This window comes from Arachis stenosperma, chromosome 9 (genome assembly GCF_014773155.1).
Source record: "Arachis stenosperma cultivar V10309 chromosome 9, arast.V10309.gnm1.PFL2, whole genome shotgun sequence".
Classification (NCBI taxonomy): domain Eukaryota; kingdom Viridiplantae; phylum Streptophyta; class Magnoliopsida; order Fabales; family Fabaceae; genus Arachis; species Arachis stenosperma.
Window position 1 is genome coordinate 5,161,818 of NC_080385.1, and position 20,457 is coordinate 5,182,274.

Below are 20,457 nucleotides of genomic sequence, written 5' to 3' on the forward strand. Positions count from 1 at the left end.
TATTGAATCACTTTTACAAACGTTAAGGATACAAATATGACGATTTAAACATTAGGGACACAAATAGAATTTACCCTAAATATTGGAAACAAAAACGACACTTTACTCCAATAATTTTTTAAGTAATTAAGGCAATAAAATAGTAGGACATATAAATTCTTTATTAAATATAGAACTAATAATAAGCCAATAAATAACATATTAATTGGCTTTATTAAAATTGCTAACAATCTATAATTCATCATGATTTTTTGCTCCCACCTTGGCTCCATCATGGTTTAGAAGATAAGTAGTAGCTAAGGAAGCATGAAGTGCAGCACCATAGGGTAAAGCATCTTCATTCACTGTGAAATGTGGTGAGTGCAACGTTGCAAGTGGTTCACCAGAGTGACTTTTCATTCCAAGCATGAAGAAGTAACCAGGTAAAGCCTCTTGATAGAATGAGAAGTCTTCCGATACTGTCACAGGTTGCATCTCATGAACATTCTCGCTTCCAACAACATTCTTGGCCACTTCAAGAAAATGCTCATGTAACTTGTCGTCGTTTATGGTTGCCGGATAGAACGGTTTCTTATCTTCATGGAAGTCGACCTCCGCTGTGCACCTATGGACTGCCGCTTGTCCGGTGATAACCTATCAAATCATATTAAACAATTTAGTTAATGGAGAAAACTTAAATGCAGTCAACTTCATGTGAGGTTGATAGTTGAGATTCGGTTAAATAATTTGAGTAAATTTTATATGACGGTTATCGGTTATCAACTTCACATAAAGTTGACTACATCTTTAGTCAAATATATTAAATCAGTAGTTTATGTGAATATAAATACCTGCATCTTTTAAAAATATATTTTTATTAAAAAATAATATATTATTTTAAAATTAAAAATAAAAATATTTTTAATATTTGTTTTTTAATTTATTCAAATATAGAATATTTTTTTCTATTAAATTTTTGTTTAACAAAATAAGTAATTTTTCATGTAAAGAGAATTTTGTCACCCATAATATTTAGCTTAGCTCAAGTTTTCATATGAATATAGTATTATGTACTTAAAAATGTTTAATGACAAAAAAATATTATTTTTCATTTTATTTAATATATTTTATAATAAAATAAATTTAAATTATTTGAACTGATTATTTTTTGTTTCTCTAACAAAATCGTATGCACCTGGTGAATGCGCTCCTTCAAACGCGTGATGCTTTGGGGGGAAAAAGCTCGGAAGGTTCCTCCAATAGTAACAGAATCTGGAATAACGTTGAATGCACCATCTCCATGGAAATTAGTAACCGTAACTACCTGGGGATCAAGAGGATCGGCTTCACGAGAAACAAGTTGTTGCAAGTTGACAACAGCACTAGAAGCTGCCAAAACGGGATCAATGGCGGAGTGAGGCATAGCTGCATGGCCTCCCTTTCCATGTATAGTTGCATCAAACATTCCACTTCCTGCCAATAATGGACCAGCCTTAGATGCAACGTGTCCTACGGGTAATTCACGTACTGGCGCCACGTGCAATCCAAAGATGGCTGAAACTTTGTCTAGTACTCCTGCCTCTATGATTCTCTTTGCCCCTGCTCCTCCTTCCTCTGCTGGTTGAAAAACAAGAACAACGGTGCCCTATATATATATACTCATGAATTTGTCAGAAGATGGAGAATAACGATGCCATGAAAATTGGAAGAATATACGGGTAAAGTTTCACACAAAATCGGTTTAATTTCTAGCGAATGTTATAAATAAAAGAAGGGAATTACTCGCAAAGACGTTTAAAATATTTTTTTTAAATATTTTTTTAATAACTAATATTCAATCTGTATAATCTATTAAGTAGTCTATTTTAATAAAGAGATTAAAAATATCTTTTTTTAAAGATATTTACATGTGTCATATTATTATTAAATATTTTTATTAAATCGGTTTATAATTTATTTTTTAATAAATTAAAACAAAATAGGTTTATTATATAGCAACAATAATAAATCCAATTATCTGCATTATAATTATTAGAACCGATTTGATTCGATCGAATTACATAATTTAAACCGAATATCTTTAAATTTATCTATAAAAAAACAAATATATCCTAACTTTTTGTTTTGCGAATATTTAAATCCCTAAAAATTTAAAAATATAATTAAATTTCTTAAAAAAATAGACTTATTGTCATTGTTATAAAAAAATCAGTTTTATTCTAATTTGTTAAGAAATTAAAAAAATAACCAGTTCATTAATACGTCTAATAATAATGCAACATGTAAGCGTATTTACAAAAAGACGTTTTACGCGTCTTTATGGGAGCATCCTCATCGATCAAATTGTGTTATTTTTGTCAAAATTAGATTAAATAAATGGGTTTAACCGAAAAATCGATAAACCAAATCTGGAACCGATTTAAATTAATATTTTTATAAAAATGACTATAATACCCCTATTATATAAAATGACTTAAAATATTTCTACTATATATTTTAAAACTCTAAATTCTAACCTTTCTCTTCTCTCTATGCCATCATAGAATTAAAATTTAATATTTTCAAAATTAATATATATAATAAAAATATTTTAGTCATTTTTTATAATAAGAATATTATAGTCATTTTCTATAAAAAAAGAATATTAATTTAGATCAGTTCAAGATTTGATTTATCGATTTTTCTGTCAAATTGGTTTGTTTGGTCTAATTTTGACAAAAATAACACAGTTTGATCGATTATATAGGTTAAATTTTAATTATTAAAAAGCATCTTTAAAAAAACGTTTTAAACGTCTTTATGTGAGTGGCTCCCATAAAAAAATAGTTATCAAATTTGTTAATTTATATATAAATATATAGGTTATTTAACTTATTTTAATATATATTTAATATAAATAAATTTTTTATATAGTAGTTAAATTTTTTAATATAATACTTAATAATATTTTATGATACATGTTATGTATATAGGATAAAAACTCATCCACACTAAATAGTTAAAAATTATTATATGATTTAAATTATTAAATTATCTAATTATTTTTAACTAATAATTTCGTACGAATATAATTACAAGTAGTGAGTATTGACTATTGAGCTTGTAAATAGTGACAAAACTCTGGGACCAAAACGTGGGACATAGCCTCTCTCTCTCACATACACATATAATTGATATTTGTTTTTAGATTTTATTTTTATTTATTGAACGTAATTTTAATATAAATTTATTTATTTTTATTTTTCAAATAATAATTTCCTAAGTACTAATAAGTTAATTATAATAAAAAGTTAAAGCTAAAAACATTCTATCTTTTTTTATATGTGTGAATATTGTTCACAAATTAAATAATACCGAAATATAGAGTAATAATGACTAACAAGCTCTCAAAATAGTATTATATTTGTAGAATTTTTGTATCGGATTAATTACTTTTCAATAAAGAAAAACTAATATATTAGTCTATAATTTTTTTAAAAAAAATCAGGTATATTAGTGTGTAAAAACTAAAAATTAATATAATAAAAAAGGTATTATTTTGTGTGTGTATCTTTGAAATGTTAGATAACTTAGCCAGCTAGCCTTTCTATCAAACTTTTTTTAAATCCCCCAAACAAAATCAAAGACCATTAATTTTGTCATTTTTAAAAAAATATTACAAACTAATCTTTCATTTTATTTTATTAAATACTTATATTACAAATATTTAAAAGGTTAAATAAATATTAGTGAATTTTTCATTAGGGACTTATTTATTTATCTGCAAATTGGCCATATTCATATGCTGATAACCATAATATGATATGTTCATATATATACTATATTGAAATAACCTCAAATTAATTTTATGGTATAATTTTTTATATATATTTGTATAATTTACGAATTATATTTACGTTTCGTCTTACGATTTTACGAATTACGATTTTAGATTAGCCTATTGAGTCGAAGTAAAAACTACGAATTTACTACCTTGCTCTTAGCTTAATAATAATAATTTTTTATTTAAACTTATGTCACTGTCATAATGGGAAACTAAGTTGCTTATGTCTTGTCTAATAACTTGTTAATTAGTTATTATATTATATAAATCATCTAATTAAAAATGGTAATTAAGAAACAAATCGTACTTTAATCTGATCTTCATGCTGTTTGAGAATCTTTGCAGCACCAAGGACCATAGCAGTGTGAGCATCATGACCACAAGCATGCATCTTTCCATCTACTTTACTCTTGTGCTCCCACTCCACCATTTCCTAATTTTCCATATATAGATAGCATTAATAGCAACAAGTCAGTGACATGTACTAACTTTCATCTGAGCAATAATATGTATTCAATTAATAAATATTTTTTAATTATTATTTTAATTTATGAACAAGAAAAGTACATAAATATATACATATAATATTTGATTGAATTTTCCAGATTTTCATCTTAGCTTCTATCCAACCACATGAAAAATACTCAGAGGAGAAGAAAAGCATCTCCTTTCAATCTTAGCCGATAATATATATATATATATATATAATAATAATAATAATAATAATAAAAACCCAATATTTAATTTTGTGAGTAAATTATTATCTCTAACTATAAAAAATAATTATAAAAATATTATGTATATAATAAAAATCAATTATTATATGTTTGTATATAAATATATATAATTTAATTTTTTATATATATTTTATATTTTAATATAAATTTTATATTGATAATTAATTTTAATATATATCTAACATGATTAAGAAAAATTAAATAAATATTGACAATTTTATACATGAAACATGTAAACTAACTCGATATATAATTAAAGATTAGGTTAATTAGTTTGACAGGACTGTCTACATCCAACAAAATTATTCAATATAACTATCGGAAATAATAATGTAAGATGGTATGTAAATTATTATAACAAAAATTTACATGTATTTGTATGTAAAGTTATTAGTTGAGAATCATTAGATAATATGACGTATTTAATAAAATTATTATCTAATAATTATCAACTAACAACCTTACATAAAAATAACTACACGTAAATTTTCACCAATTATTATTTGTGAATAAAATTATTATACATAAGTAACCTGAATAGGAAGCCCATCAATATCAGCTCTTAAAGCAACAAAAGGAGGTTTTCCAGTTCCAATGTATCCAATAACACCGGTTTCAGCAACTGGATGCTTATATGAAATTCCCATTTTGTCCAACTCTTCTCTTATGACCTCACTCGTCTTAAATTCCTCATATAGCAATTCCGGGTACTCATGAATCTTTCTTCTAATCCTAACCATCCAATCAAATACCTCAGGACTCTTAGCCAAATCTAAAAATTTTGTGGAGATTGACGATGATGAATGTGAGAATATGGGTGTTGCAACAAAGACGTGAAAGATGATGATGAAGAAACAAAACAAGTTGAAGGAACCCATAAGGAAACGGATTTGTGTGTGAAAAGAGAAAATGCAAGTTCAAATTACTTAAAGCAGAGATAGCTACTGATGAAAGAAATTAGGTTTAGAATTGAAGTGCAAGGTTGAAGGATTGAATAATCATTCAATGTATGTGGTCCATATTTATAATGGTGCATGCAGGACATAACGATGCAATAAAAGACAAAAGTGGCATTATTGTAATTATCATGTACAGTGCGATTGATGAGAGATAAGACCACGTGTTAAGTATTGCATTCAAAGATTTCGTAAGGATCCCGCTAGGAGACAATGGACTATTAAACATCTTCTCGAAAAATTAATTTAATTTTTGGATTCACCAAAAATCGAATTCTTGACTTCTCGGATCTAGCGCTTTAATATCATGTCATGATACCACTCATTCCAAAAGCTTCAACTGATGGAAAAATGTAACACTAATAATTATATCTCTAATATTCCATAAACTTCTATTATACACATTGTATAAATATTTCATTGGCTCCTCATACTTTCCTATTTCGTAATGCTTCTTTTATGTCTTCTATTTACAATGAGTTTAACATGCGTTTGCGTCACCAATCCCAGTTTATTTCAATAAGAAGAAAAAGCCTTGATAATTCATCAAAATTTTAAAATGTCAAATTAATAAATCTCTTATCTTATAAATTTCTTACGCTTTTTTACTTTTTTTATTATAAGACTAATTTTATACATTTTTCGTACTTATAACACTAATAAATATAATTAACCTATTAACTCTATTAACTCTATTTGCTCCCCCGTAAATGTTGTGTTTTGTTAGAGATTTAATACTCCCATTTTTTCCTGATGGGAGATCTATATATAAATGAATAAGATTATTATGTTCCTGTATTTTTTTTTCTTTAGTGTTATATGACTTATATCTTGTTTGCTCTCTCTACAAATCGATGAGAATATAAGCTAATAAGATAGATAGAAATTTAAAGAGTTTCTCATCATATTTTAATTTATTGTGGTTGAAACAATGCCAACAAAAATTATGAATTATAAATTTATAATGTTGGATATTTTAATACTTTTAATTTTTTTTAATGTTATTCTATAGATATAAAAAAACTTTTTAATTTTGATATGAATCATGATGATATCTTATAATCCCTTTCAAGTTATATTTTGTAAAAAAAAAATATTACACTGAACCTGACAATAAAATAGAAAATTCTTATATTGGAGAAGGAATGGAACCTAATCTTTTTCGTCAAGATGTTACAATTATATTTTGAGTAAACTACCATTTGTACCCACGAAAGTTGAAAACGCTGACATATCTACCCATAGAAAAAGAAAATTACCATTTGTACCCATGAAAAATGATTTTTACAAGTAAAATTATCCAAACCCCAAAAAATTATCTAAAAACCCCAAAATACCCTTATCATTACCACTGCTACCATCATCCCCCATCTCTCTCTTTGCATCACATGAACACTCTCCGATCTAACCTCCATTTCTCTGCCACAAACCACCTCATTGCCACTCCTTCATCACCATAACCTTCAACTTTGGAGGAATCAAAATCAATCCAGAGAAGAATTTGAAATGGATGACGATGGGTGAGAGTCAAAATTAGATCTTGGTTTCAGCAAAATCTGAAGCTGTTTGAGGGAACAAAACATTGAAAAGGGTGTCATGGAGAAAGCTAATAAAAATAGGACGAAAAAGAACACAGATCTAAGGTGAGAAGAGAGTGAGGAGAGAGGATCAAATCTAAACAATCAAACACAGAAGCCTCATGTATTTGGATTCAATTTTTCTGGGAGAAAAGAAAAATGGTGAAAGAGATAGAAAGAGAGAGAGAGAGAGCTCACCACGAATTTGGTTCACAAAGGGACCGCGGTGGTGGCGACTAGTGCGGTGGTCCGTCAAGGGCACTGGTTCGGTGATGAGGAGAAGGTAGCCCCAGTAGGTGAGGGTGGTCGACGGTGAAAAGAGGAGAAGGGGGCATTGCGGCTCTAGGGTTGCTAACGGCAGCGAAGCAGGGGCGGGGTGGGTGCGAAGGTCCTCTGGTCGGCAAGAGCGAGACAGGGAAGGAGAGAAGGAGGGGTGGTCACTGACACTGACACTAGAGGTTGCAAGAACGGAAACAAAGGCAATTTGGGGTTAATGGTGGTGGTAGTGGTGATAAGGTAATGAGTAGATGAGGATGATGGAGTGTTTAGAGGGAAGCGTACCAGTGCTTATGGGTTGGGAAGATGGAGGGCTTGGCTTCATGGTGTACTTGCACCATGAAGGTGCTCTTCTTCTCCGGGGAAGCGGCAGAAAGTGTTGCTGTGACTGTGAGGATGAAAGAGAGGAGGGTGTGGCAAGGAGCCATTGGAGCAGCGGTGGGGACTGAGTGAAAAGTAATGGTGAGAGTGTGTTAGAAAGGGAAAGAGGGGTGGTGGCTGGGTGAAGAGGGTTAGGGTTAGAAAGGGGATTGGTTGAAGGAGGTGGTGTGGTGGTGAAGATAAGGGTATTTTGGGGTTTTTAGATAATTTTTTAGGGTTTGGATAATTTTGCTTGTAAAAATTATTTTTCATGGGTACAAATGGTAATTTTCTTTTTCTATGGGTAGATATGTCAGCGTTTTCAACTTTTGTGGGTACAAATGGTAGTTTACTCTTATATTTTTTATGTTTAAAACTGTAAACAACGTAGATGAAACTTATAATAAACTATACAGAAGTGCTAGGACTAGCAAATTTTATGATTTATAATTATTATTTAATTATTATTAATATTTTTAATGGTATAAAATTATTCATTTTCTTTTTATAGATTAAATGATGGTCAAATTTTAATAAAAATATTAATTTTTTAGACTTTATTGTAAAACATCCACGTATACTCTATGAATCCCTCCAAAGTTGAAGAGAACAGAATTTGATTATGGTAAGAGAATATTTAAAAATAACAAGCAATTTCATAAATCGAGACACTAGTTAGAATTAGATGTGAAACGATAATATATAGCTAATAAGAAATATAACAATAGAAAGTGAATTTTTTTTAATTATTTTATAAAGTGTTATTTTTTACTATTTAATATATTTTTTAACATATTTTTTTAGTTTCACTTAAAGAATATAAAATAAAAGATCACATTTTATTAAACAATTAAAAAAAATAAGAGGATCCATTATCTATAATACTGATCTAGTTTAAAATTAGAATCACAAAAAGAAGTTAGATATAGTTGAAGTAACTTAACAACTCTCAAGGAACCAACTTAATATTAAAAATAAATTTGATAGTTAGAATTTAAGAATGAATAGAAATCACAGTTTGAAAAAGTTATTTATATTTAGTTTTAATTTAAACCATTTTATTTATTAAGATGTATTAAATTTAGATGTATTAAATTTAGATGTCAAAGAAAAGTATAAATATATATGTAATCATTTCATAAATAATAATACACAAATACATTCAATACATTTCTCTCCATTTTATATTCTTCGTGAGTGTGTGTGCACCTTGTTCTTTTATTTTTCAACAAAGTGGTATCAGAGCCACTTATAAAATATCTTCGTCAAAAGGAACTACTTTATCTTTTCAATACCCACAATTATCTAAGCTCAACTATGACAATTGGGCAGCCCGAATAAAAACAATTCTCGGTGCTCAAGGAGTATGAGAGATAGTTGAAAAAGGCTATGTAGAACCAGAAAATGTGGAGAAACTAACAGAAGCTTGGATGATGATATGTTTGAGAAGCTTGGTGATATAACCAACACAAAGAAAGCTTGGGATACTCTTCAAAATTTCGTCATAGGAGTTGAAAAGTTGAAGAAGGTTCGTCTTCAAACTCTAAGGGCTGAGTTTGAGTCTCTAATGATGAAGGAGACTGAATCCATTTCGGATTATTTCACCAAAGCTTTTACGGTAGTGCACCAAATGAAAAGGTTTGGAGAAAAATTAGAAAATATTTGTGTTGTTGAGAAAATTCTTCGTTCTCTCAACTCAAAATTTTACCATGTGGTGGTAGCCATTGAGGAGTCCAAAAATTTGAATACGATGTCCATTGATCAGATGAATGGTTCTTTACGGGCCCATGAAGAAAGAATGGATAAAGGCAAGCAAGAACATATGGAGCATGTCTTGCAGGCAAAACTTTCGTAGAATGCTAGAGGAGAAACCAACTAAAATGGAAGACAAGGACGAAGTCGAGGCCGTGGATGAGGACGAGGACGTAGTTACGGAAGAGGAAGAGACGAGAAAAATTATTCTCAAGAGAAAAGAAATCAAAATTTTTCTCGAGATCGTGGAAGAGAAAGAACAGTTGACAAAAGACATGTTGAATGCTATTCATGTGGAAAGAATGGACATTATTCTTGAGAGTGTCACACATCCAAAGAAGAAGAAAATAAACTTGTTGTACACAGTGAAGATGTTGAAGAACCAACATTATTCCTTGCACTCAAGGAAGATCAAAATTTTGAAGATAGTACGTGGTATCTTGACAATGGAACTAGCAACCATATGACAGGTGATAGGAGTAAATTTGTAGTACTCGATACCAACGTAAAAGGACACGTGCATTTTGGTGATGAATCAAAAGTAGAGATCAATGACAAAGGAATGATTCTATTTGAACTGAAGAATGAAAGTCATAAGATTCTTTTCAATTTATATTACATTCCAAAATGAAGAATAATATTTTGAGTATTGGGCAACTTATGGAGAATGGTTGCAAGATAGTCATGGAAGATCACTATCATGAAAATCTTATTGTTAAGGTTTCTATGACAAGAAATCGTATGTTTTTGTTAAACATGAGAAGCGGTGAAGCTATATGTTTAAACTCATGTATTGAAGATCCACCATGGATTTGGCATATAAGATATGGACATTTAAATTTTGGTGGGCTCAAAGAATTGGGAACAAAGAAGATAGTAAAAGGAATTCCAACAATTGATCATCCTCATCAGTTATGTGAAGCTTGCTTACTTGAAAAACATTCAAGAAAGAGTTTTACAAAACAAACCAAATCAAGAGCTACCAAGCCACTTCAGCTTATCCATGCAGATGTTTGTAGACCTATCAAGCCTTTGTCACTTGGTAAGAGTGCCTATTTTTTATTGATGATTATTCAGGAAAAATATGGGTTTATTTCTTGAAGTAAAAGAGTGAAGCATTTGAAGCATTCAAGAAGTTTAAAGCCCTCGTTGAAAAAGAAGGTGGTTATGAGATAAAAGCTCTTAGAACTGACAGAGGTGGAGAATTTACTTCAAATAAATTCAAGATGTTTTGTGAAAATCATGGTATTTGACGTTTCCTAACTATTCCTAGATTGCGTCAACAAAATGGGGTTGTTGAAAGAAAGAATATGATGACAATTCTAAATATGGCAAGAACGATGTTAAAAAGTAAGTCATTACCAAAAGAGTATAGGGAGAAGCAGTTGCATGTGCAGTTTATCTCTCAAACCGCTCACCTACCAAGAGTTTGAGAGATATAACACCTCAAGAAGCATGGAGTGGTTTGAAGCCTAATGTATCACATTTAAGAGTTTTTGGATCTATTGCATATGTCCAAATTTCTGAGCAAGAAAAATCGAAACTTGATGATAGGAGCCAAAAGCTTGTATTTATTAGTTATGAGGAGAATACTAAAGGCTACAAATTTTTCAATTCCATCAATAATAAAGTAATAATAAGCAGTGATGTTGGATTTGAAGAAAATGCAAAGTGGGACTGGAGTACACAAAATGAAGTCACTTATGATTTTCTGCTTTACTTTGAGGAAAAAGAAGCCTCGATGCAAGAAGTGCAAGGCGAAATCGATCCTTCAACACCAGCATTAACCCCATTAGCATCATCTTCGTCATCTCCATCCTCTAGTTCAAACAAAGGTCCTCACAGATATCGAAGTCTCCCTGATCTCTTTAAACAAACAAAAATGCTAAAGGATGAAAATTTATTGTGTTTACTCTCCAATGATGAGCCTTTAAATTTTAAAGAAGTTGTCAAAGAGAGAAATGGATACAAGCTATGGAGGAAGAAATTCAAACAATTGAGAAGAATAACACTTAGAAACTTGCATCACTTCCAAGTGGTTATCAGGTTATTGGAGTCAAATGGGTTTACAGAGTTAAAAAGAACTCTAAAAGTGATGTAGAAAGATATAAGACAAGACTCATTGCAAAAGGGTATAAGCAGAAGCAAGGAATAGATTATGATGAGATGTTTGCTCCGGTTGCTCACTTGGAGACGATACGGCTATTGTTGTCACTTGCAGCACAGAACAACTGAAAATCCACCAAATGGATGTGAAGTCTACTTTCCTGAACGGTAATCTTCTGGAAGAAGTTTATATTGAACAACCTTTAGATTTTGTTGTTGAGGGTTATGAAAATAAAGTGTTAAGGCTTAAAAAGGCCTCATATGGACTGAAGCAAGCTCCAAGAATTTGGAATGATCGTCTTGATACGTATTTTCAAGATAATGATTTCATTAGGTACATTCATGAATATGCACTCTATATGAAAGAGGAAAGAGGAAATTTGTTATTTGTTTGTGTCTATGTGGATGATCTTATATTCACAGAAAACAACCAAATAATGTTTGAAGAATTTAAGAAAGTAATGGCTCAAGAATTTGAGATGGGTGATATAAGACTAATGTCTTATTATCTGGGAATTGAAGTGAAACAAATGGAGGATGGAATTTTCATCTCACAAGAGGCTTATGCAAGAGAGCCATTGAAGAAACTTAACATGCTAGACTGCAATCCTACCAATACACCTATAGAGTGTGGAGTCAAACTTTCTAAAGAGGAAGAAGGTGTAAGAAAAGTTGATCAAACATTATTCAGAAGTCTCGTGGGGAGTTTAAGGTATTTGACTTGTATCATACCTAATATTTTATTTTCAGTTGGATTAGTTAGTCGTTACATGGAGAATCCAGCAGAAATCCATATGAAGGCAGTCAAGAGAATTCTTCGCTATCTTAGAGGCACTCTTGAGTATGGTATGTTTTATTCAGTTTCAGATGAATTCAAATTAATGGGCTATTGTGATAGTGATTATGCTAGAGATATTGACGATAGGAAGAGTACTACTGGATTTGTTTTCTTTCTATAAAATAATGCAATTTCTTGGTGTTTAAAGAAACAACCTATAGTCACTCTTTCAACTTGTGAAGCTGAATATGTTGCTGCCACTGCCTGTGCATGTCATGCAATTTGGATGAAGATACTACTAAAGGAATTTCATTTTGAGCAAGCTGAATTCACCAAGATCATGATGGACAATAAGTCAACGATTGTCCTAGCAAAGAATCCAGTGTTTCATAACAGAAGCAAGCACATAGAAACAAAGTATCATTTCATTCGATAAGATCAAGTTGCTGACATTCTCACAAACCTTTGAAATACGATGCTTTTTAAAAGTTAAGGATTATGATTGGAATCGAAAAATTATCAAATTTAAGGGAGAATGTTAAAAATAAACTTGATGATTAGAATTTAAGAATGAATAGAAACTACAGTTTGAATAAATTGTCTATATTTAGTTTTAATTTAAACCATTTGTTTATTAAAATGTATTAAATTTAAATGTAAAAAAAATATAAATACATGTGTAATCATTTCATAAATAACAACACACAAATACATTCAATACATTCCTTTCTATTTTATATTCTTCGTAAATGTGTGCGGGCCTTGTTTTTTTATTTTCCAATACTTAATTCAATACTCATTCATGCTATTGCATTTTCACTCTATTGTTTTCAATTCTCTTGAAACCCCTTCATGGTATTATAGAGCTCAGGTTGCAGTTAATCATGGAAGTAGTAATTCGACTTTCATCTTCTCATTCTTCTTCTAATGCTTTCACTGCCCCTCTCCGTAATAAACTCATTGAAAACACTTACAAAACATGGTAACAATTAGTGTACAAGTTATCAATGGCAATGAACTGCAAGATCATCTTCGTCCTAACAAAAATCCCTTAACAATTTAATGATGAAAGTAATCGTGCTGCTGGAATCGAATCCAAAACTTTTAAAGAATAGAAGCAAAAGGATTATTATCTTATGATCTGATTGCTCACAAGTCACATCCATGGATAGCACATTAAAAAAAAAATCTAATACTAGATTGCCAATTTGCTTATACCAAGGTTGGTCCAAAATCACAGGGTATTTTGCAAAGATCTCCAATATTAAAGTTTAATCTCTCGATCAATTGAACTCCATCAAAAAGTAAGGGATCACTATCTCAAAATACTTGAAAAGAATTTGAGCTATTGTGGACTCACTCGTTATTATTGGTCATCTACTGTCTCTGATCATGTTTCGGCCTTTAATGAAGGTCTTACCAAAGAATATGCAATGTTCATGTCCTCTGTTCTCATAAGAGTGATTCTTTAACTTTAATTGAAGTGGAGGTATTGTTGCTTGCACTTGAAGATATGATTGATCGCTTTCGCAAATCTAAATTATTAGCCACCATTCAAGCAAATCTTTTTCAAACCTCTCCTCAAATTGGACGTGGCTCTTTTTTATCATAATCTATTATAATTTATTTTTAGTCATTAGTTAATTATTAATATTCAATAATATAGACTAAATATATATTATTAAATTATTAATTAAAAATAATAATTAAACATAATAAATTATAATAGATAACTCTTGAGTATTTTTCTTATTTATATAAAAAATATCAATTACTAAATTAATTATTTATATAAAATATATATTAAAATATAAAATTTATATTAAAAATAAATTAATAATATATATATATATATATATATATATATATATATATATATACACAAATATATAATAATAAATTTAGTGTTTAATTTTTAATGTATACATAATATTTTTTATTAGACAAATAACTAATTAAGATTATTTGTCGAATTTAGTTAAGCGCAACATCTGAAGCATTATTTTATTTGTCAATTAAGGAAAATAATAGTACAACATAACAATCCTTTATTAAAAATCTCAATTTTTTTTTATAATTTTGTAATATTTTTTCAGTAATATTTTTTAAAAGTATTACTAAAAATACATTATTTTAATCTTAACAATATTTTTTAAAACACTACTATGATTATCATAATTGAGGTGACTTACTAAAATCCACCTTATTACAATTGGTTACAATTTATAATTCATCATGATTTTTCGCTCCCACCTTGGCTCCATCATGGTTTAGAAGATAAGTAGTAGCTAAGGAAGCATGAAGTGCAGCACCATAGGGTAAAGCATCTTCATTGACAGTGAAATGTGGTGAATGCAACGATTGTAGTGGTTCACCGGTGAGACTCTGCATTCCAAGCATGAAGAAGTAACCCGGTAAAGCCTCCTGATAGAATGAGAAGTCTTCAGATACTGTTACAGGTTCCATCCCATGAACATTATTGTTTCCAACAACTTTCTTGGCCACTTCAAGAAAATGCTCATGCAACTTGTCGTCGTTTATGGTTGCCGGATAGGACGGTTCGTGGAAGTTGACTTCCGCAGTGCACCTATGGACAGCCGCTTGTCCGGTGACAACCTATGCAATGATATTAAACAGTTTAATCAAATATGTTGAAACATATTTAACATATTTATGCCATACCCCTATTATTGACGTGCAATTGTTTTCATTTGAAGTTGAAAGTTCAGAGTCGTTAAATAATAATTTAGTCAAATATGTCAAATTATTTAACAATTCTTAATTAATAATTTTATATTAAAATAACTGCACGTAAATTTTTATCTTAAATTGCAAGTTATATATCAGTAAAAACTTATATGCAGTTAGTTGTTTTCGTATAAACTACTGATCCGTTAGATTATTTGACATGTTTAATTAAAGGTGAAAATTAAGGTGATTTTACGTGAAGTTGATACCTCAGAGTCATTAGATGAAAATTTAGTCAAAATCAATCAAATTATCTAACAACTCTCAGGTATCAACTTCACATAAAGTCGATTGTATTTGAGTTTTCAATTGTTATTTAGCTAACCATTCTCAACTATTAATTTCACATGAAGACAATTGTAAGTGTGTTTTTACAGTTATGTACCTGGTGAATGCGCTCCTTCAAACGCGCGATGCTTTCAGGTAATAAAGCTCGGATGGTTCCTCCAAAAGTGACAGAATCAGGAATAACGTTGTATGCACCATCTGCATGGAAATTGGCAACCGTGAGGACCTGGGGATCAAGAGGATCAGCTTCACGAGAAACAAGTTGTTGCAAGTTGACAACAGCACTAGAAGCTGCCAAAACGGGATCAATGGCGAAGTGAGGCATAGCTGCATGGCCTCCCTTTCCATGTATAGTTGCATCAAACATTGCAGTTCCTGCCAATAATGGACCAGCCTTGGATGCCACGTGTCCTACGGGTAATTCACGTACCGGCGCCACGTGCAATCCAAAGATGGCAGAGACTTTGTCTAGTACTCCTGCCTCTAAGACTCTCTTTGCCCCTGCCCCTCCTTCCTCTGCTGGTTGAAAAACAAGAACAACGGTGCCCTATATATATAGTCATGATGAATTTGTCAGAGGGTGGAGAATTATGATGCCATGAAAATTGGAAGAATATACAGTTTTACAAAATTGGTTTAATTTCTAGGGATTGTGATGACACACAAAAATGTTAAGTTTATATAAAAAGAAAAAGTACAGGTAGACAATGAAAATACTAAACATTGTGAACAATAAATATATCGGATGTTTATTTCACTAGGTGTATAGATGAATATTCTAATATTAAGATTTAGATAGATAATTTGGAGGTGTAGTGTATTTTTATTTGATTGGTGATTGTTCATATTGTTCAAAAAAATTGTTGGTTACCTATTATAATTTATATAAAAATCATCCGTTATTATTACTAGTTAATTTATTTTTAATATATATTTTATATGAATAATTAATTTAAATATTGATCTTTGATGTATACGCATGACGGATGATACATGTGATGTGTGAATAGTGAGAAAACTATGGGGCCAACCTGGGACATGGTCTCTAACACACATATAATTGGTATTTGTTTTTACATTTTTTTCTTGTTTATTAAACATAATTTTAGTATAAATTTATTTATTTTTATTTTTTAAACAATAGTTTATAGACACAAACAAGTTAATTATAATAAAAAATTAAATTAAAAACATTATAAATTCAAAGAAAATAATTATAAGAACTTGATCCTGTTATAATTTTCTACTATATGTGAATATATTGTTTACAAATAATACTGAAATATGGAGTAATAATTAATAACCTCCCAAAGTAGTATTAATTATAATTGTAGAATTTTTAATAATAAAAAACTAATAAGTTAGTCTATATTTTTTTAAAAGATCAGACATATTAGTAATTTAGTATGTAATAATTAATATAATAAAAAAGATATTAGTTTTTATATATCTTTGAAATTTTAGATGATTTAGCCATTCTGTATATCAAACTTTTTTCCTAAATACCCCAAACAAAATAAAAGACCATTAATTTTGTCAGTTTTTAAAAAATTTTACAAACTAATCTGTCATTCTATTTTATTAAATACTTATATATCAAATATTTAAAAAGAATAAGTATTAACGAATTTTCATTAAGGACTTATTTATTTATGTGCAAAAAGTTTTATAAAGAACATATTAGTTAAGAAAGAAAATCATACTTTTATCTGATCTTCATGTTGTTTGAGAATCTTTGCAGCACCAAGGACCATAGCGGTGTGAGCATCATGGCCACAAGCATGCATCTTTCCATCTACTTTACTCTTGTGCTCCCACTCCACCATTTCCTAATAAGGTTACATACAACAACAGTCAACAAGTCAATGAGTAAGTGACATGTCACATTCATCACATCAATACTATATATATTCAATTAAATATTTTTTAATTATTATTTTAATTTTGAACAAGAAAAATACTTAAATGGGTAAGTTACCAAAATAATAGTATCCAAAAGTTTATAGCCTTCACAAAAATAATCCTTAAAAATACTTACAATAAATAAAATTTTAAATGATTTAAAAATTTAAGAAAAATAATTAATAAATAATATATTTTTTTAACTGGCAGAAAAATTTTTATATTTATCAAACGGTTATTTAATTCAAATTTTTGTGGTGATATTGAATAACTATTTAAAAAATACACACAAAAAAATAAAACAAAATTGATCTTTAAACTTTTTATTTTTCAAAAAAAATGGTGATTCACAATAATTTTTTTAAAAAAATTTACTTGATATAAAATTATTAAATTTAAAAAATTAAAAAAATATTTTTTAATAATATTTATAAAAAATACACCAAAATTTTATCTTTAAAATCTTTTTTTATATGTTTAATATCTAATTATTTTTCTTATATTTAAATTTTTAGGAGCTTATTTATTATTTATATTTTCAGAATTAGCTTTGTAAATGACGTGATGAATTTTTGGATATTATTTTAGTTTTAAATATATACATAATATATTGAATTAGATAGTCCAGATTTTCATTTTAGCTTAAGCCCAACCACATGAAAAATACTCAAAAGAGAAGAAAAGACATCTCTTATATATATAGTATAAAAACGACCCAACATTTTGTAATTAAATACCATATCTCAAAATGAAAAAAATTGAATGCTTAATTCCAATTTAAAAATGTAAAATAAATCGATATACATAAAAAATTGAGTTAGTTTGATAAGATTATCCAAAATATTTAATAAAATTATCCAGCGTAACTACCAAAAATAGTAATATACAAGTGTAATCACGTGTTTGTGAATAAATTTATTTTATAAGTAACCTGAATAGGGAGACCATCAATGTCAGCTCTTAAAGCAACAAAAGGAGCTTTTCCAGTTCCAATATATCCAATAACACCGGTTTCAGCAACTGGATGCTTATATGAAATTCCCAATTTGTCCAACTCTGCTCTTATAACCTCACTAGTCTTAAATTCCTCATAGGACAATTCTGGGTACTCATGAATCTTTCTTCTGATCCCAACCATCCAATCAAATACTTCAGGACTCTTAGCCAAATCTAGAAATTTTGTGGAGATTGACGATGATGAATGTGAGAATATGGGGGTTGCAACAAAGACGTGAAAGATGATGATGAAGAAACAAAACAAGTTGAAGGAACCCATAAGGAACGGATTTGTGTGTGAAAAGAGAAAATGCACGTTCAAATTAAAGCAAATAGCTACTAATTAAGGAAAGAAGTTAGGTTTAGAATTGAAGTGCAAGGATGAAGGATTGAATAATCAATCAATATATGTTGGTGGATATTTATAAAAGACAACGATGCAATAAAAGACAACAGTGGCATCATTGTAATTATCATGCACAGTGATGACTGATGAGATAAGACCACGTGTTAAGTATTGCATTCAAAGATTGTGTAATGCTTAGCTTCTTTTATGTCTTCTATTTACAACGAGTTTAACACATGGTGTCAAAATGCTCTAAAGAAAAATTATTGCGGAAGTAATTTTTAGTATTTTTTTATTATTATTTGATTAATATAATATTAAATTATTTTTAATAAATAAATTTTATTTATTTATATGTATAAATTTTGAAAAATATATGTATAAATTGTATATATGTAAAATTTTGATAAATATATGTGTAAATTATATATTTTTTATGTATAAAATTTTTGTAAATATAAATATAAATTATTGTTGATTAAGTATTGGTCAAACTTAATAATATTTATTAGTTATGTAATATTGTTCATGTTCTAAGGCTATTTCTTTTTAAATCACCCATTTAAATTTTAGACTAAACAAATTAAATTCAATTTACTTTAAAAAAAAATTAAATAGACAATTTTTTATTTATTTTTTTGTATTTTTCAAATAAAAATTAATTATTTTTTTAATATTATCCCTTTTTGATTGAAAAACCCAATTCAATCTTATTAAAATATTTTTTTATTTAATATTTTATGCAATAAGTGCCATTTTTTGTTAAAGGTTTTTAGGCTAAAATTAGAATTTTACTTTTTTTTATTAAATAAAAAATAAAAAAATAGATGAGCCAACTCGTTTAACCTATTATAGTTTAGTCATAAATGATCCAAACTTAAAAATTGAACCTCATAAACAAAGAAAAAAAAAATAATAAACAACTCATCTCGTATAACCCACAAATTTAGGTAGGTCGAGTTGATCCCTTTGACAACAATAACAACAACTACTACTACTACTAATAATAATAAATTATTTTATTAGATTTTATAATTTTCTCAAATTTATAATTAAAATTTTTTGGTTTAAAAATTTTTAATTAATTTTTTATATTATTTTAAATTTTATAATTAAGTCCTTTTATATAAAAATTATTAAAATTATCAGAATATTCTAAGAAAAAAGCCGTTCAAGTTTGCAAATTTAATTAATCCTTAAGCGTGAATATTTTAATTTAGAAAAGAATATTTTTTAACATGTCATCATCAATCAATATTACTAGTTCAAACAAATAAATTTAAATATAAGAAATAACAAATGTTCTTTTATGTTCTATATATATATCCACCCTTTAAATACGTGAAAAAAGCTCTCAGATATTCAAAATAACAAACAAAAGAGAATTAAATTGATTATATATAGAATTTGTTTGGATGAGTTTTTAAAAAAATAAAATTTTTTTGAGTATCTTTTTTAAAAGATTTTATAGAAAAATAAAAATAAATTTATGTTTAGGTATCTTATACAAAAATTTTTTTTATCTATCAAATATGTTTGGATATAATAATATAAAAGTACTTTTTTGTTTATTTATTACATAAAAAACATCTTTTTAAAAAAAATCTTTTAAAAAAATGTAAATTACAACTTTTCAAAAAAAAAAAATTTTTTATTTTTTTAATACTTTTACTTTTACTATTAGAAATTTGTCAAATATTTTAAAAATAATTTTTTTTCATTAAAAAAAATATTTTTTTATCAAAATAATGATGTCTAAACAAACACATAAACCACAAGACACAAGCGGGTCCTTAGCGAAAAAAAAAACCTGGACTAGCTAGTAGCTCGCTC

General features: G+C 28.5%; 2 protein-coding genes across 2 annotated transcripts; both read right to left on the reverse strand.

Moving 5' to 3' along the window:
* Positions 1-5,521, reverse strand: LOC130947836 (IAA-amino acid hydrolase ILR1-like 4). Its single transcript, XM_057876557.1, has 4 exons — positions 5,073-5,521; positions 4,110-4,235; positions 1,175-1,624; positions 1-633 (listed from the first exon to the last, which is right to left on the reverse strand). The coding sequence occupies exons 1-4, from the start codon at positions 5,415-5,417 to the stop codon at positions 232-234; spliced, it is 1,323 nt and encodes a 440-aa protein (XP_057732540.1). The 5' UTR covers positions 5,418-5,521; the 3' UTR covers positions 1-231.
* An 8,857-nt stretch (positions 5,522-14,378) lies between these two features.
* LOC130947838 (IAA-amino acid hydrolase ILR1-like 4) lies at positions 14,379-18,674 on the reverse strand. Its single transcript, XM_057876558.1, has 4 exons — positions 18,214-18,674; positions 17,084-17,209; positions 15,478-15,927; positions 14,379-14,960 (listed from the first exon to the last, which is right to left on the reverse strand). Exons 1-4 carry the CDS (start codon positions 18,556-18,558, stop codon positions 14,568-14,570), a joined length of 1,314 nt encoding a protein of 437 aa, XP_057732541.1. The 5' UTR covers positions 18,559-18,674; the 3' UTR covers positions 14,379-14,567.
* Positions 18,675-20,457: the final 1,783 nt, after the last annotated feature.

Bases quoted from the DNA above. Each gene is read 5' to 3' on its own strand.
- LOC130947836 (XM_057876557.1), bottom strand. From the start codon at position 5,417: ATGGGTTCCTTCAACTTGTTTTGTTTCTTCATCATCATCTTTCACGTC. The intron at 1,625-4,109 runs GTACGATTTGTT...ATATATATATAG, and splicing joins AGCATGAAGATCAGATTAAA to GGCACCGTTGTTCTTGTTTT. The intron at 634-1,174 runs GTGCATACGATT...ATGATTTGATAG, and splicing joins TGAAGGAGCGCATTCACCAG to GTTATCACCGGACAAGCGGC.
- LOC130947838 (XM_057876558.1), bottom strand. From the start codon at position 18,558: ATGGGTTCCTTCAACTTGTTTTGTTTCTTCATCATCATCTTTCACGTC. The intron at 17,210-18,213 runs GTTACTTATAAA...TAACCTTATTAG, and splicing joins TTGATGGTCTCCCTATTCAG to GAAATGGTGGAGTGGGAGCA. The intron at 14,961-15,477 runs GTACATAACTGT...ATCATTGCATAG, and splicing joins TGAAGGAGCGCATTCACCAG to GTTGTCACCGGACAAGCGGC.